General features: G+C 43.2%; 1 protein-coding gene across 1 annotated transcript in view; it reads right to left on the bottom strand.

The window, feature by feature from the left end:
- Nucleotides 1-17,478, bottom strand: part of SLC39A5 (solute carrier family 39 member 5) — a 411,070-nt gene that overhangs the window by 88,257 nt on the left and 305,335 nt on the right. Inside the window, exon 9 of the mRNA XM_044083712.1 lies at nt 14,126-14,206. Within this exon, the coding sequence (XP_043939647.1) occupies nt 14,126-14,206 (81 nt within the window). The remainder of the gene's footprint in view (nt 1-14,125; nt 14,207-17,478) is intronic.

Below are 17,478 nucleotides of genomic sequence, written 5' to 3'. Positions count from 1 at the left end.
GGACCTGGTGGCCAGTTGAGAGAAATAGTCTGACAGGAAAATTTGTTTCTCTGGTGTAAGGTATGCCATCTGGTATGCTGAGTCTAGACTTGCTCCTAGGAAGATTATCCTTTGGGTGGGCACCTGTTTTGATTTCTTTTCATTGATTGTGTACCCTAGGGAGGTTAGTAGGCTCTTTACAAAGGCCAGGTGTTTGAGCAGCTTTTCCTTGCTGTCTGCCTGAATAAGGCAGTCATCTAAATAGGGGCAAATTTGAATATTTCTTTGTCTGTAAAAGGCAATGGCCGGAGCCAAGCATTTTGTGGAAACTCTGGGAGCAGTAGATAAGCCAAAGGGAAGCGCAGAGAACTGAAAGTGTTGATATCTTGCCCTGAAGCAGAGATATTTTCTGCATGATTCCCGATAGGAATGTGGAGGTAGGCCTCTTTTAGATCCAGGGTGGCTTGCCAAGCATCCTTAGAGAGCATGGGTAGCTACTGCTGGAGGGTGAGAATTTTGAATTTTGGAATCACCAGGAAGGTGTTTAGAATGGACAGATTGAGGATAGGGTGCCAGGTGCCATCTATTCTGGGCACTAGGAAAAAGTCTGGAGTAGAAGCCTTGGCCTATCTGTTCTGCAGGAACGTGCTCTACTGCCCTCAAAGAGAGCAGGGAATGGATTTGCTTTTGAGCCTCTGCCCACTGATTTGATGGTAGATCTGGGAACTCTTTTGGGGTTGGAAGGGTGTGGAAGGAGAATTTGTATGCCTGAGACACAATGTTCAGAACCCATTGGTCCTTGGTAATAGTGGCCCAGGTGCTTGAGTGAAAGGAGAGTTTTCCTCCTAGGGGTAAGTGAAGGTGGGCAGAGGGGAGGTCGGGAGGAGGTGAGTCATTGTGAGTTCTTACCATAAGGGTGTGGCTTACAACTCCCAGGTTTTGAAATGGAGGTAGTCCACTGCTTAGATCTCTGTATTCCCTGGGGCTGCTGTCTGGGAGGTCTGTTTCCACAGGGCCTAGGCTGGGCCTATTTACTCGGAGCAGGAAAGGACCAGTGCTTTGAGGGAAAATGCCTGCTGAACCTAGAGGGCTGGACCTGTAAGAAAACTAACTGTTTGCATAGATTTTGCTTTTTCTTTCATCTTTTTAAGACCTCTTCTGCCTTAGTGCCAAATAATTTTAACCACACACAAGGCAAGGTTGGAGCTGTAGTTCGCCAACAGTTTATTGCACCTTAAAATAAAAGAAACATAAGCGCTTTTGTTATATAAAATACATTATGTATTTTATATAATGAAAGCGCTTAGGTTTCTTTTATTTTATGGTGCAATAAACTGTTGGTGAATTATGTATTTTATATAATGAAAGCACTTATGTTTCTTTTATTTTATGGTGCAATAAACTGTTGGTGAACTACAGCTCCAACCTTGCCTTGTGTGTGTGGTTAAAACGTTTGTGCTTTTCTGTGGAATTTAGTGCCAAATAAGTTATCTTTGTGCAAGGGTGCATCCAACAATTTAGATTTGACATGGTCTGGCAGGGGTTGTTCCTTAAGCCATGCATGTCTTCTAATGACAGATCCAGTGACTGCTGCCCTGCAAGAAGCTTGTAGGGCATCAAAACCACAGTGCAAAGTGTGTTTAGTTACTTGACTTGCACAATGCATTAAGTCTTGTAAATCTTTAGATTCTGCCCAAGCAGGAAAGGAGGACATAGGTTCATAGGTAGGTACTAGGCTATAAGCCCAAGGGCCTAAGTAAGCCTAGCCAACAAGGTTCCCTGACTTACGCCACCCAAGAAAGTTATTTTCTTGTGCCTGTGTCAAGCAGAGCCACAGAAGTGATCTCCGGGGTGTATTTCCTATTTCCCATCTACTCATCAAGATTTTTCTTGAAGAGTGCTAATGAGGAACTTTGTTTGACATAGATGGGTAGCTTGTTCCAGAGTATGGAAAGTCTCTGGGACAGGAATCTATCCCTCCAGCATGTCCTGTTTATTCTGGTGACAAGGTTTAGGTCCCTAGAGTGTGTAGCTCAGAGGGACTGGGATTTCTTTAGGTGTAGCATGTCCAACAGCTCTGGGTTTGACATAGCTTTATATGTTAGGCAGAGATCACCTCAGAGTAGGCGATATGCTACAGAGTAAAGCTGGAGTTTTTTGAAACAGTCAGTGTAGGGCATCTGTGTGAGGCCAGTAATCCTCTTTGTGAGGTACTTCTGTGGCCTTTCTAGCTGCTGCAGATGTCTTGTGAGGTACATTCCAAAAGGGGCATTGTACTCTATAATGGGTCTAATAAGTGTCGAGTAGAGGGGAACAATGACCTCTTTTTTCCTGGATGAGAACCCTTTTGTGATGAGGTGTGCCACGTAGGAGGATTTCCTGACTACTGTACCGATGTGATTATCAAAGGAGAGACTACTCTCCACCTGGGTCCCAAGGTCTCTTATCACACATTTTGCATCAAGTAGACTGTCGCCTATGTGGTAGTTCATGGGCACAAAGTTTTTACCAAAGGGGATGACAATGCACTTTTTGGCATTGAGCTTGAGGCCATGGCTCTGACACCAGGCATCTGTCTCAGTGAGGCCCTTCTGTAGGATGTCCACATCATTTGGGGACTTGACTATAGCTCCTAGTTTGCAGTCATCTGCACACTTCGCTACCCAAAAGCCTTCTTTGTTAAACTGTACTTCAGAGAAGTAGATACCAAACAGGAGAGGTTCCACGACTGAATCTTGTGGTACTCCATTTGTCACTGGTTTGAAGTCAGATTTGGAGTCTGCAACTTTTACAGTGTGGGTTCTGTCAGTGAGCCAGTTGGCAACCAATCTTGTGATGTAGGGATTTATATTTAGTTTAGTGAGTTTATCTATAATTCCAGAATGGGGGATGGTGTCAAACGCCTTGGCGAGGTCAAGATAGGCTGTGTGAACCACCTTACCCTCGTCTATGGCTTTGGTGACTGCTTCAAAGAAGTCAGTCAGGTTCAGGAGGCATGATCTGCCTTTCACAAACCTGAACTGGGTGGGGTCCAGAGTTTGGAGGTTACCAATGTCTTTGTTTATGAGTTCCATGATGATACGTTCCATGGTCTTACAGACTAGGTTCATCAGGCTAACAGGGTGATAGTTCCCGAGATCAGTGGTGGCTCCCCTTTTGTGGAGTGGGATAACTGTTGCTGTGTGCCATTCAGTGGTCACAAAGCCTGATGTGAGGCTATGATTGAACATGGTGCTTAGGTGGGGAGCCAGTTCGTGTAAAATGCAGCCTGGGATGTTGTCCAGTCCCATGGATGCTGTGTTTTTGGCTTTAGAGAGTGCAGCTTTTACCTGCGTAGTTGTGATTACAGGGACTCTGCATTCTTCCTGTATATACATGGGCCCTTTAGGGGGTGAGAGAGGGGTAAAGTTAGCACTGAACCTATCTGCCAGTATGTTGACAATATCAGTTGGTTCTGTAATTTTCATGCCGTTGTGCTGTAACTCAGAGCAGATCTGGGTGTTGCCATTGAGATTCTTGACATAGCTATAGAATGCTTTGTGGTTGTCCCTAGAATCAGTGGTGATTTTGTTTTCATAGCTAACTATGGAGGATCTTATAAGGGATCTCAGCTTCTTATGGAGGCTGACCAGGGAGCTCCTCCACTCATGGGATTTTACTCTCTTTTTGCAACAGTTTCTTCCTTCTGTTGTAGAGTTTGTTTATGGCAGGGGACCACCAGATTGGCTTCCTTTTTTTGCAGGCTAGCGTCTTGGTTCTGTTTGGGATAGCACGATCCATGCACTCATGTAAGGGCTTATACAGTGCATTTGTGTAGGATTCAGCAGTCGTAACTGTATTGTCCATCTGCACGGTTGTCATGAAGTTCACCACTTCTGTCTTAAGAAGCATGAAGTTGGCTTTGGAGAAATTTTTTTACCATGGTTTCCTTAATGGGGGGTGGGGTTGGGATGTGGATATCTAGGGTGATTAGTTTATGGTCGATCTGACCAACAAGGAGTTGACTTCAGGTGTGGAACACCAGTCACTCATGTTGGTAATGACTAGGTCTAGGATATTGTTGCCCCTGGTGGGGGTGTGGATAAGTTGATCCAGGGCATTGGAATTTATGAATTCCAGAAAGTGTTGAGTGAAGTAGTTGGTACATGAGTAGTTTTCCCAGTTAATGGTGGGGAAGTTGGAATCGCCCATTATTAGGGTGTTTGGTTGAACCCTAATATTTTCCAGTATATCAAGAAAAGAGGAGTGGGAATCCTGGGGCATGGTGGGGGATCTGTAGAAAGCTACAATTTGGACTACAGTTTTGCTCAGAGTTAGTTGCACTTGGATAACCTCGGATGCATTATGCTGAGCAACTAGCCTGGAGGTGTGGTTCTCCTTAATGAATATGGACACACCTCCACCTTTGGTGTTCCAGTCAGGTTAGGTGGCCGAAAAGTGTGGTATGAGTTACAGCCTGGTAATGCAGTGGTGCTCTCTGGAGCTTTGAATGAGGTCTCAGTCACTGCACAGATATCGATGTTCTCCATATTAAAGAGTGCCTCGAGGGAGTGCATTTTGAGATTTAGACTTCTAGCATTGAGTAGCATTACCCTCAGTTTTTGCTTGCCTGTTCCTGTAACAGTGGTGAATTTCTCATTTGAGCCTTGCCTAAAAATGGCACTATAGGGGTGGCCAGAGCCTTAGCTAGTATCCGGAATCCCAGGGGTGACAGGTGCAGGCCATCTCTGGCAAAGCATTGTGGTCTGCTGACCATGTCGTCCCAGGCAGACAGATACTGGATCCCCTTAGAATGACACCAGAAGCTTAGCCAATTGTTGAAGTCCCTCATTTTGTCCTTGTACTGCGGTATCATTCTGGGTGATGGCAGGATGCTACTCAGGGCTAGGGTCATACCTGCCTGGGCTACAAGATCGGAGAGCTCTTCCATGTCTCTTTTCATGTAGTCCAGGGAGGTAAGTCTCAGGTTATTCACACCAACATGGACAATGACAGAGTCATATCTGTACTTGTTGTGGAGTGACCTGAGTGCGTGGGTTATGTGGCGGATCCTGGCACCCAACAGGCAGCTGACAGTAACCTTTTCCTTATTTTGCCTGGTGAGTGGAACATCAGTGTGGCTGACTATAGCGTCACCTATGACTAATGTGTTGGGTACATTGTTTTGCCTAATGGGCTGTGGTTGAGTGGCACACTGAGTCTGTGGGCAGTGTCTCATTTGGGTTGTGTTGGGGGGTGGAGGTTGCTTGTGTTTCTGCTTTGGAGGTGTCTGTTGCTTGAGCAGATTATTATTGAGAGCCTCTGCAAATGTTTTTGTGTTTCTATGTGTCGATTTTGGTGGTGTAGGTTTAGTGGGACTATGTGATGAGTGTGGTGTGGTGCAAGTGTTTACCTTCTCCTCTTGACTGTCAAGTTCAGTCTTGGTTGGAGAGAACTTTACCTCCAGTTTGGCTAGATAAGTGCATCTCTCACAGGTTGTATTGTTGGGTGGTAGGAGGAGAGGGTTGTCTGTGTACATGAGGCAATTACTACATTGCCCCAAGATGCCCAGATTCATTAGATAGACAGGAGAGAACACTGAGAGCTGACCCTTAGACATGCCTGAATAAAAAAACTATTTTCCTCTAGACAAGTGAGGAAAATGAGTACAAGAGCTGTTTTTCTTGAAGCAAGTGAGGAAAGTAAGTACAAAAACTGTTTTCCTCTAGGTAATGAGGAAGGTTGAGTGCTGTAGTAATTTGTAGCTTATTTAGTGCTTACAACAAGTGCTGAGCACGAATAAGCAAATTCAAGTGCTAAAACTAAGAATCTGTATCTGAACTAGACTAGTTACAGGAAAGAAACCAGTGCAAATGCGGTCTTTTAAATCAGAAAGTTGAAAGTGATGGAAAAATTGCCCAAACGGCCAATAACTACAATTTCTGGGCCAGAAACCACTCCTTATGTGGTAGATAGGTTACCTAGTGCTTACCACTCCCACTGATAAGCTAGCAGGCTTCCCTCCAACACAGAAAGGCTTGGGGGCCTCAGGAGCTTACAAACAGTCCTGGATAGAGCAAATCTGTATCTGGAATAGACTAGTTACAGGAAAGGGGGCAAGTGCAAATGCGAGCTTTTAAATCAGAAAGTTGAGAGAGATGGAAAAACTGCCCAAACGGCCAATAACTACAATTTCTGGGCCAGAACCACTCCTTATGTGGTAGATAGGTTACCTAGTGCTTACCACTCCCACTGATAAGCTAGCAGGCTTCCCTCCAACACAGGCTCAGAAGCTTACAAACAGTCCTGGATATAGCAAATCTGTATCTGGAGTAGACTAGTTACAGGAAAGGCAGGAAACAAGCATACGTTTTTTTTGTTAAAGTTAAGCAGAACACTGGGAGATTCTAGCAGAGTTTTTTTTTGTAAAGGAAAGGGAGAGTGGAGAAGCAGAAGATAATTAAAGGTTAGGAAACTAAGTGGGTTGGCCTTCCTCAAATGTTCTCTCTGTATTAGGTAGAATGAACTAATGACACTAGACTGGCAGGAGTGTCCCAGATCAAATTTACAGTAGGGGCGGGCATCTGCAAAGCCACCAAGTATAACAGCAAGAAACCAACAGGGAGGGAGAGTGGGGAACAATACTAAAGCTACTAGCCTACACTCTTTTAGACAGTTAACACTACAGAAATGTTTATCATAGCAGAAGAACAGCAGTGAGCCACAAAATGACAGTTTTGTTAAAGAGTTCCAAGGTATGTTGCTGATATTTAAGCATATGGAACTGACAATTTAGTGCCCTGATAGCAAGAGTAGCTGAGGTGTATTTTTTTTACCCCATCTGTCCAATGCTCGGGAATCCCTGTCTGAGGGGGTGGGATTCTTAGCAGAGGTTGCTTTAATCCCTTTTGGCCCTTGAGAAATGACCTCAGGGTCAGCTGTTGGATTTTTAAAAAGATATCTGTGTGAGTCAGGGACTCTGTAGTATCTGTCTGGTTTTCTGGGAGCAGGAGGTAGGGCATCAGGAGTCAAGCTGGATTCAAGGAAAACATCATCCACCACATCCAGACTGGGGGGGATGGCCAAGGGTCTGTGTTGCAGAACTCCTGGAGTCTCTTTTTAGACTGAGGGTAGTCCTGATTCTCCCACTGGAAATGCTCCCTTAAAGTATGCAGGGTTTCCCCAAAGGAAAAATCCTCTGGGGGAGAGGCTGAAGGAATGGATTCCTCTGCATCAGAATCCTCATAAGTGGAGAGAGACTGCATGTCTCCATAGTCAGATGCATCAGATTCATCTGACTCTTACTCAGACAAAACTACTGGGGACAGATCTCTCTCTTTTTGAGGGGGTAGCTTGGCTTCCCCTGATCAGCATAATAAGGTCTTCTGCCATTTTAAGCATTTGAGACTGAGGCAAGGTAGCAGGTGCCTGAGACTGGGTAGTCGGTTTCTTGGGTGTGGTTCGAACCCTGGGCCTAAGGAACTTGGTTATTTTCAAAAGAACGGAAAAGGAATTTGTCGGAAGCTGGTGCCTGCTCAGCAGCTCCAGACCCATCCAAGGTGGAGACAACAGCAGGATCCTTAGACGAAGAGTTTTGCGGCATACCGGACTCCAAAACGGTCTTGGTAGTGGCCTGTGAATCAACTGAAGTGTGCTTCAGGGGCTGCAAAAGTGCCTCACTGAGTACTGAAGTACTGATGACTAGTTTAACGGAAGTGTCGTCAGAAGGTTTGGATCTGTGCGGTCTGTCTCTGTCTTTATCTTTACGTTTTTTTCAGAAGATCTGCTGTCGGATGGCTTACAGAAACCATATTGGAATTCAAGGACTGTAAATGAAAATATCTGGCTACAATAAGGGCCCGACGACAGATAGTTCTGCCGTTAAAGCACAGAAGCGACAACGGGGGACATCGTGACCTGGGCCTAGACAAGTGACGCAGTAAGAATGGAAGTCTCAGTGTGGTATTTGCTTTCCACAGGCGAGACAATTATTAACTTTTTCTGACATCAGTTAGTGCAAGAAAAAAAGGATCCCCAATGGGGTACTTAGCTTTCAAAGACTTCAACTCGGAAATGAAACTCGGGTAGCGGCCGACCGGCACTAGTGTGAACTGCTTCTACTTCGGGCTCCATGGCAAGAAAGACTGATGGAATGGCGTCGGCTTCCTTACTTTATACCACTGACGACCTGACATCAGCCCTCAGCGACAGCAGCCAACGCAGAAATAGTAAGTCTCTGGTATTTGGACCGGCCAAGGGCTTCCCTGGCAGGGATAACACAAATGTGATGACTGCAACAGTGAAAGATGAAGAACATCATCTACTTCCAGTGGGAAGCAATCATTATGCAATGCACACTACTTCAGCAACCTGGACAGCTCAGTGCAGTGAGGAACGTGATAGAACCACAGAGGGACAGAAAGACAGAGCCACAAAGCCAATTTCAATAAAAAGCATTCTACTACTACTACTACTACTAATAATAATAATAATAATAATAACAAAAATAGGGTAGAAATAAAAGAGAAAGAGATAAGGCTAAGAAGTAAAATTAATTATTTAGAAGGGCTGACAAATGTTAAAGTATTGCAGAATAAGGGGAATCTCATAGAACAAGATGAGGAGCAACCGCAGAGTGCTAAATATACAGGAGTTTAGAAAGACTGCTTTAAGCAGTTTGTTTTTGATAACTCCAGAGCAGAAAAACTTTTAGCACAGTGACTTAGGCTATAGAAAGTAGAAAAGGTTGTTGTCAAACTTAAGGAGCCTATGATAAGAAAAATAACTTGAGATCCTCTAGAGGTATTAGAGATATTTCGAAAATATATATAAAACAGAGAAATGTGAAAACCAAGAAACAGCACACACATTTATGGAAGACTTAATTATGTCAAGATTCGAGGAATGTGAGGCTCAATGACTAATAGTTGAGGCAGGAGGTAGATAAAAGTTATGATGTTTAATCAGTCTGTAGGGAATTCTCAAGGAACAGACGGTATTTTCATGCAAGTTTAGAGAGAAGAAAGTGATACAGATCAGGAAGATTTTGTTTAATAGTATTTTAAAAGGAGGGGAAATCCCAACATCTTGGAAGAAAGCTGTGGTGGCTGTATTACCCATAAAGGGGAAAGATCTTTCAGACTCAGCCTCTTGTAGACCCATTTTAATTTTAAACCATGATTATAGTGTATTTATGTATGTTCCAGCTAAATGAATGGCAAAGGTGTTGCCAAAACCGATACATATGGATCAATGTGGTTTTGTGGAGGAGAGGCAAACATCTGACAACATTAAAAGAACATTAAATGATCCAGAGGGAGGAAGAATGTAAGAAAATACTGTTGCTGTGTCTTGATGCAGAGACAGCATTCAGCAGAGTCAGCTGGGATTTTACGAACAGGGCAATGGAAGCATTAGCATTCCCTAATACAATCAAAAAGGTTAATTAGGAGGATATATGAAGGATTAGAGGCAAGAATTAAAGTGAGAGGATACCTCTCTGACGCACTGAGTTTTAACAGAGGAACCAAGCAGAGGTGTCCTCTTTCATTTTTCTTATTTGCTTTGCACTTCTAACCACTAGCAAAAGAAAATAAGAGACTCAGAAATGATGCAATGTTATAATTGGTATAGTAATCAAGAAAAGTTGACTTTATTTGCAGATGATATTACTTTATACCCGATACCAGAAAAGGACATCTTGGTGTTGTGGAACATTCTGAGACCATTTACTTTTATATTCTGAAAAGACATGACTATTGATAAATCAAAGGCTATAGCTGTAAATTCTGTACCCACTCATGACGTGGTTCAGCAATTCCTAAATTTATAAGGACATAAGAAAGTTAAGCGTATGGATTAAAAACGCTTTTGTAATGGCAGCTAACGTTATGTGGGAAGAGACTAAACAAAAGATGTTACAAAAGCTGAGAAACTCGAAGCTCTTGTTTATGGATATGGGTAGAAACATAGAAGCAGTGAAAAATTTTTTTAGGCCATTTAGTTTTATGTACAGATCAGGCATACTTTTATCAACCAGAGGAAAAGGTGTGGATAATAAATAAAACGTTGAAGAAATGTATTTGGGAGGGAAAGAGGGCAATAGTTAAGTGGGATAAGAGATCCTCCCAATAGAGTAGGGTGGTTTGGGATATTTTAGAGCTACACAGTTAAGGCTCATATACATGACACAAGCATGTTATAATTCAAAGTGCTACACAGTTAAGGCTCATATACATGACACAAGCATGTTATAATTCAAAGTGCTACACAGTTAAGGCTCATATACATGACACAAGCATGTTATAATTCAAAGTGCTACACAGTTAAGGCTCATATACATGACACAAGCATGTTATAATTCAAAGTGGAAAAGACTAATGATGAGGCAGGGGAGTTCAAGAATAAGGAGAAAGAGTGTGATTTTGGATGTAGATCCTTATGGGGAATAACCACCACCATACAGAATATCATATTCATAAAACTGCAGCACCTATTCTTAGGACTAAGCCAACACATGAATCGAGAAAGGAGATTTTGCTCAATAGGGATGACTACAAGTAGGGGTACAGAAAATTGGCAAGAGGGGACTGGAATTTACTGTTGAAAACTGTCAAAAGATATAAGGTATTGTGAGCAAACAGCTGGAAAGATAATAGAGTAGGATGAGGCCAAGAAGTTTGGACTGCATGTTAGAGACTACCTTCCCTATCAGGGATTGATGTCAGTATAGACAAAGAAAAAGGGATAGGGGAGTCCTATGTGAAAGACCTGCTCTGATGAGAGTTTTCAGTCAAACCTATAAAAGAAGCTGTTTTTAAAATGGAGATAATTAGTAGTGTATATAAAATACTGCATGATAGCTATAAGAATCAATCAGAGGTGGTTAGAAAAGACTGGAAAGCAATTTACAAGGGAGCAATGGGAGGGCATATGTATGGCTTCCAAGTATGCAACCAAGCCCAGAAGGTTTGGGGTTTTTGTTTGGAAGTATTTCCCATAGTTATTTTTATATCCCAAACAGACTTCAAAGAATCGTTACTCAGGTAGAAAGCAAATGTTGGAGGTGTGATAAGGAAGAAAGGCAACTGCGAGAATATTTTTGGAGCGTAATGAGTTGATAGATTTTAAAAACTGCCGACAAAAATACTGTCAGAAATATTGGTGGTGGAACAAATGGCTATAACTAAGGATATTATTTTTTTGAGCTGGACACAGGATCTGAGTTGCCTAGACATAGTATGGCCTTATGAAGTTCAAAGTCTAAACCAACTACATTTGAAGTACTGAATATTATAAAAGAAATGGAAGTAGGATCTGTAGAAAAGGGAAGGATCAAATTACATAGAAATAAATTCAACTTGTGGGAAACAATACAAAGGTTTATAGGTATACACTTGGCTAAGAACCACAAGGGCCTTTATAAGCTTAGCTGCGCAACCCAACCCAATTGTTTCTCCATGTAACATGGGCGTATGTTTGGATGAGTATGTTAGGTAGGAGGTTGCTAAAGGTTTAGTGGGAGGGGGGATATGTTACTTTAGGGAATATTTACTGTCAGCTTCTATCAGAGACATGAGAGCCAGACTGGGGGTGAATTTTCGATTTCCCATTCAATGGTCAAGGTTATGTTTGAATTCAGATAGGGATGTAATCTGCTTCACATGGGTGCAGACCCAATATCAATGTGTGGGGATCCTTTGAGACACACATCTGTCTCACTAGCATGTTCTACTTATGTCACAAAAAGTTTAAATCCTTGGATCTAGCATTTCTGGTGCTATTCGTTTTGCGTACGTGCGAAAGATTGATCAGGGCTGGATCTGAGGATGCCTTATATGCCAGGCATTGATCACCTCTCAGTAACCTGTAGGAGATGGGAATATAGAGATAGGGCTGTAAGGTGATATGTATAGGTCAGTATGTTAATACTGTGGAGTCTATTGGTGAGGAACCTCTGTGGCTATTCCAATTGTTGCTGGTCATTCTGATAAGGGCCGAGTAAAGTGGTAGTCTAACTTCCCTTGGACCTTGCTGCCATACCCTTACTACCTTGGTTACATGTTAGTCAAAGGCCAAATTACTGTCTACATATGTTCCGAGATCCCTAACTACTGGGTCAACTCTTAGGGGTGTCTTATCGATGGAGTAATTAACCTGAGTGGACGTTTTCCCAAAAGGCACTATAATGCACTTTTTGGCATTGAGTTTTAATCTGTGACTTTGGCACCAGTTAATGTTTCACTGTAGACCTGTATGTAGTCTCTATGAGTACCACTCGCTCATTTTGACCCTCCACAACAGTTGTACATGGATACATACTTTTAATGTGCACATCCAAACTTCTTCTTTTAGCTTTTCCCAGTTGGGGTCGCCATAGTGGATCACCTATTTCCACTTCTTCCTGTCCTCTGCATCTTGCTCTGTCACACCAACCACCTGCATGTCCTCTCTAACCACATCCATAAACCTTATCTTAGGCCTTCCTCTTTTCCTCTTACCTGGCAGCTTCATCCTTAGCATCCTTTTCCCAATATACCCAGCATCCCTCCTCAGCACATGTCCAAACCAATGCAATCTCACCTCTCTGGCTTTGTCTCCAAACTGTCCAACCAGGGCTGACCCTCTAATATACTTATTCCTAATTCTGTCTACCCTCGTTACACCCAGTGCAAATCTTAACATCTTTAACTCTGCCACATCCAACTCTGACTCCTGCCTTTTGTCAATGCCACTATCTCTAACCCATATAACATAGTTGGTCTCACTACCCTTTTGTAGACCTTCTCTTTCACTCTTACTGGTACTTGTTTGTCACAAATCACTCCTAACACTCTTTTCCACCCACTCCACCCTGCCTGTACTCTCATCTTCACCTCTCTTCCACACTCACCATTACTCTGAACTGTTGATCCCAAGTATTTAAACTCATCCACCTTCGCCAACTCTACTCCCTGCATTCTCACCATTCCTCTGTCCTCCCTTTCATTCACACACACATATTCCATCTAAGTCCGGCTGACCTTCATTCCTCTCCTCTTTAGAGCATATCTCCACCTCTCCAGGGTTTCCTCAACCTGTTCCCTACTCTCACTACATATCACAATGTCATCTGCAAACAGCATAGTCCACGGGGACTCCTGTCTGATCTCGTCTGTCAACCTGTCCATCACCAGTGCAAATAAGAAAAGGCTCAGAGCTAATCCTTGATGTAATCCCACCTCCACCTTAAACGCATCTGTCACTCTCATGGCAGATCTCACCGCTGTCACACTACCCTTGTACATATCCTGTACCACTCTTACATACTTCTCTGCCACTCCCGACTTCCTCATGCAATACCACAATTCCTCTCTAGGCACCCTGTCATATGCTTTCTCTAAGTCCACAAAGACACAATGCAACTCCTTCTGACCTTATCTGTACTTCTCCATCAACACTCTCAGAGCAAACATCGCATCTGTAGTGCTCTTTCCTGGCATGAAACCATACTGCTAATCACTAATCATCACCTCTCTTCTTAACCTAACTTCCACTACTCTTTCCCATAATTTCATGCTGTGACTGATCAGTTTTATCCCTCTGTAGTTACTACAGCTCTGCACATCACCCTTATTCTTAAAAATAGGTACCAAAACACTTTTTCTCCACTCCTCAGGCATCCTCTCACTTTCCAAGATTTCATTAAACAATCCGATTAAAAATTCCACTGCCATTTCTCCTAAACACCTCCAAGCTTCCACAGGTATGTCATCTGGACCAACAGCTTTTCCATTCTTCATCCTCTTCATAGCTATCCTTACTTCCGCCTTGCTAATCCATTGCACTTCCTGATTCACTATCCCTACATCATCCAGCCTTCTCTTTCTCTCATTCTCTTCATTCATCAGCCCCTCAAAGTACTGCACATCCAAACAATGAAGATTATTGTGGATATACAATCTGTGGGGCACAAAGAGCTTAGTTTAGTTTATAAATTTTTTAAGGAAGCATTACTTCTGCAAAAACTTCTATGATGCAGATATGCAAATTGCTAGAAACAGCACATTCTAGACATGAAAATTCTTTCAACTTAACATGTTGTGTGAGAGACTGCAGTTGTTATCCAAAAAACACACAAGAAAAACACATCCATTATGCTATGTAAACAGCAGACTTATAAACTCACCAAGTTCATGCGGTACTTCATGGCAAAATACAGCAATAGTGGTGCTCAATCCGCTTGCAATGCCTTCTGCAAAGGCAACCCCTTTAAAAAGAGAAGAGTATTTTTTATTTGAATTTAACCGGATATGTTTTCTGTTTCAACAAGTACATAATGAAAGAACAAAAAGTCCCTATGTTGACCAACATTCTGATCAGCTTACATTAATGGAATGTTTAGTAAAAAAAAGCATCCAAACAAGTGTTTTTTTTCAGTGGACAAGCCCCCTGCACCACCATGCCTCCCACAGCTTAAATGTACCAAGTCTGAGGTCACACAACAGCAAGAAAAAGGAGAGCACTTCTTACGCCTGCTGTTAGACAATCTCGCACAGAACTGCTGCTGCTGCATGATGAAATGGGAATCCGCTAAAGAAGTCCGTCATTCCCATTTCAACAAATACAGCAGTTCAACAAAAGCATTTTGACAGATATACATATATAGCTATATAAATATATAGATTCATAGGTAGGTACTAGGCTATCTGCCCGAGGGCATTTATAAGCCTAGCCAGTGTGTGTCGGCTTTCGCCGCCCCATTGATTAATTAACTGATCCTCTGTCAAGCAGAGCCAATGAAGTGATCCCAGGGGTGTATTTTCTGTTACCCATCCACTCGTCAAGGTTTCTCTTGAAGTGTGTTAGTGAGGGGCTCTGCCTAATGTAGTTTGGAATTTTGTTCCAAAGTATGGGGAGTCTCTGTGACAGGAATCTATCCCTCCAGCATTTTCTATTTATTGTTGTGGCAAGGTCTAGCTCACTAGAGCATGTGGCTCGCAGTGACTTGGATTTCTTTAGGTGGAGCATGTCCATCAATTCTGAGTTGGACATGGCTTGGTAAGTCAGGGAGAGATCACCTCTGAGTAAGCAATATGCCACTGTGTACAGCTGGAGTTTTTTCAGTCGGGCTGCAAAGGACATATGTTTGAGGCCAGTAATCTTCTTGGTGATGTACTTTTGTGGTTTCTCAAGCTGTTGGAAGTGTCTTGTGAGGTACATCCCAAATGGGGCATTGTACTCTATGATGGGTCTGATGAGTGACAAGTAGAGGGGTACTATAACCTCTTTATTTCTAGATGCAAATCCTTTAGTAATTAGATGGGCCGCATAGAAGGATTTCCTAACTACTTTGGCAATATGACTGTCAAAGGAGAGATTACTATCTACCTGTGTCCCTGATCTCTTATTACCTCTTCTGTATTAAGGGGACTGCCACCTATGTGGTAATTCGTGGGTGTTTTGTTTTTCCTAAATGGGATGACTATGCATTTTTTGGCATTTAGCTTGAGGCCATGATTTTGACACCAGGTTTCCATCTCAGTAAGGCCCTTTTGGAGGATGTCCGTGTCAGCCGGAGAGTCAGTTATGGCTCCCAGTTTGCAGTCATCAGTGAACTTGGTTAGCCATAGTCCTCCTGTGTTTGCCTGTACTTCTGAGAAGTATATGCCAAACAGTAGGGGTCCCAGGACTGAACCTTGCGGGACACCACTTGTGAGTGGCTTAGAGTCAGACCTGGAGCCCACTATTCTTACAGTGCGAGTTCTGTCTGTAAGCCAGTTGGCAACCCATTTCGTGACGAAGGGGTTTATGTTCAGGCTGGCGAGTTGTTCTGTAATACCCAAGTGGGAAATGGTGTCGAAAGCCTTGGCGAGGTCAAGGTAGGCTGTGTGAAAAACCTTTCCCTCATCTATGGTCTTGGTGACTGTCTCGAAAAAGTCAACCAGGTTTAGTAGGCATGATCTGCCCTTAAAGCCGAACTGGGTCGGGTCAAGTATTTGGAAGTTCCCAATGTCTTTGTTAATGAGTTCCACGATGATGCGCTCCATAGCCTTGCAGACAAGGTTAGTCAGGCTTATGGGGCGATAGTTATCAGGGTCAGTTGTTGCCCTTCCTTTGTGGAGTGGAATAACTGTTGCTGTGTACCATTCTATGGGCACTCAGCTTATGGAGAGGCTGAGGTTGAACAGTGTGTTTAGGTGGGGGGGTTAGTTTGTTCTGTAGTTTGTGCAAGGCACAGCCTGGGACACCATCTGGACCCACTGACACTGTGTTTTTGGCTTTTTTCACCTGTGCATCTGTGATTTCCGGGACAGTACACTTTTCCAGTATTGTTGTGGGCCATTTTGGGGGTGAGAGGGGGGTGAAGTTTGCACTGAATCTATCTGCCAGGATTTTGGCAATATCAGTAGGTTCAGTACATTTTGTGCTATTTTGCACTAGTTCAGTGCATATCTGCGAGTTGCCACTTAGATTCTTAACATGGCTAAAGAAGGCTTTGTGGTTATCTTTTGAATCCATGGCTATTTTTCTTTCAAAATTAGCCTTGGATGATTTTATGAGGGACCTTAGTTTCTTACGGATACTGATCAGCGATGTCTTTCCTTCTTGGGATTGTATAGCCTGTTTATGGCAGGGGTCCAACCAGACTGGTTTCCTTCTCTTAGAGGAGCGAGTCTTGGTTTTGCTAGGGACGGCACAATCCATGCATCCCTGTAGGTGCTCACAGAGTGCATTTGTAAAGGTTTCTGCATCTTGGGTAGCATTATCCTTTAGCATGGGGGCTGTGAAACTTACTGCCTCTGTTTTAAGTAAGGTGAAGTTTGCTTTAGAAATGTTTTTTTACTGTGGTTTCCTTAACTGGGGGTGGTGGTGGTGGGGTATGGACATCCAGAGTGATTAGTTTATGGTCTGATCTAATCAGTGACGGGTTGACCTCCGGTGTGGAACACCTGTCGCCTATGTTTGTGATGACCAGGTCCACTATGTTTTCAACTTTGGTAGGGGAGTTTACCAGCTGATCCAGGGCATTTGAGTTGATGAATTCCAGGACGTGCTGGGCCTGGGAATTTGTACTCGAGTAGTTTTCCCAGTTAATGGTAGGGTAATTGAAATAGCCCAATATCAGGGTGTTCGGTTGGACCTTCATGTTTTCCAGTGTCTCCAGAAAGGTGGAGTGGTGTTCCTGGGTCATGGAGGGTGATCTGTAGCAGGCCACAATTTGCATTGTAGATTTGCCCAGTGTTAGCTGCACATGGATGATCTCAGAGGTATCATGCTGCGCCACTAACCTGGATGTGTAGGTATCCTTGATGAATATGGATACACCCCCTTCTTTTGTGTTTCGGTCCATGTTCTGTGGCCGAAACGTGTGGTACGAGTTGTAGCCCAGTAGTGCTGGGGTGCTCTCTGGAGCCTTGAACCAGGTTTCAGTTACTGCACAGATGTCGATGTTCTCCATACTGAGGAGTGCTTCGAGTGTATGTATTTTGAGATTTAAACTCCTGGCGTTGAGTAGCATAACCCTCGTTTTTTTGTTAA

The sequence above is a fragment of the Protopterus annectens genome, chromosome 9.part0 (genome assembly GCF_019279795.1).
Source record: "Protopterus annectens isolate FY-2018-M chromosome 9.part0, PAN1.0, whole genome shotgun sequence".
NCBI classification, from domain to species: Eukaryota; Metazoa; Chordata; order Ceratodontiformes; family Protopteridae; genus Protopterus; species Protopterus annectens.
Note: the sequence above shows the minus strand (reverse complement) of the source record. Positions and strands in the feature narration are given on the sequence as shown.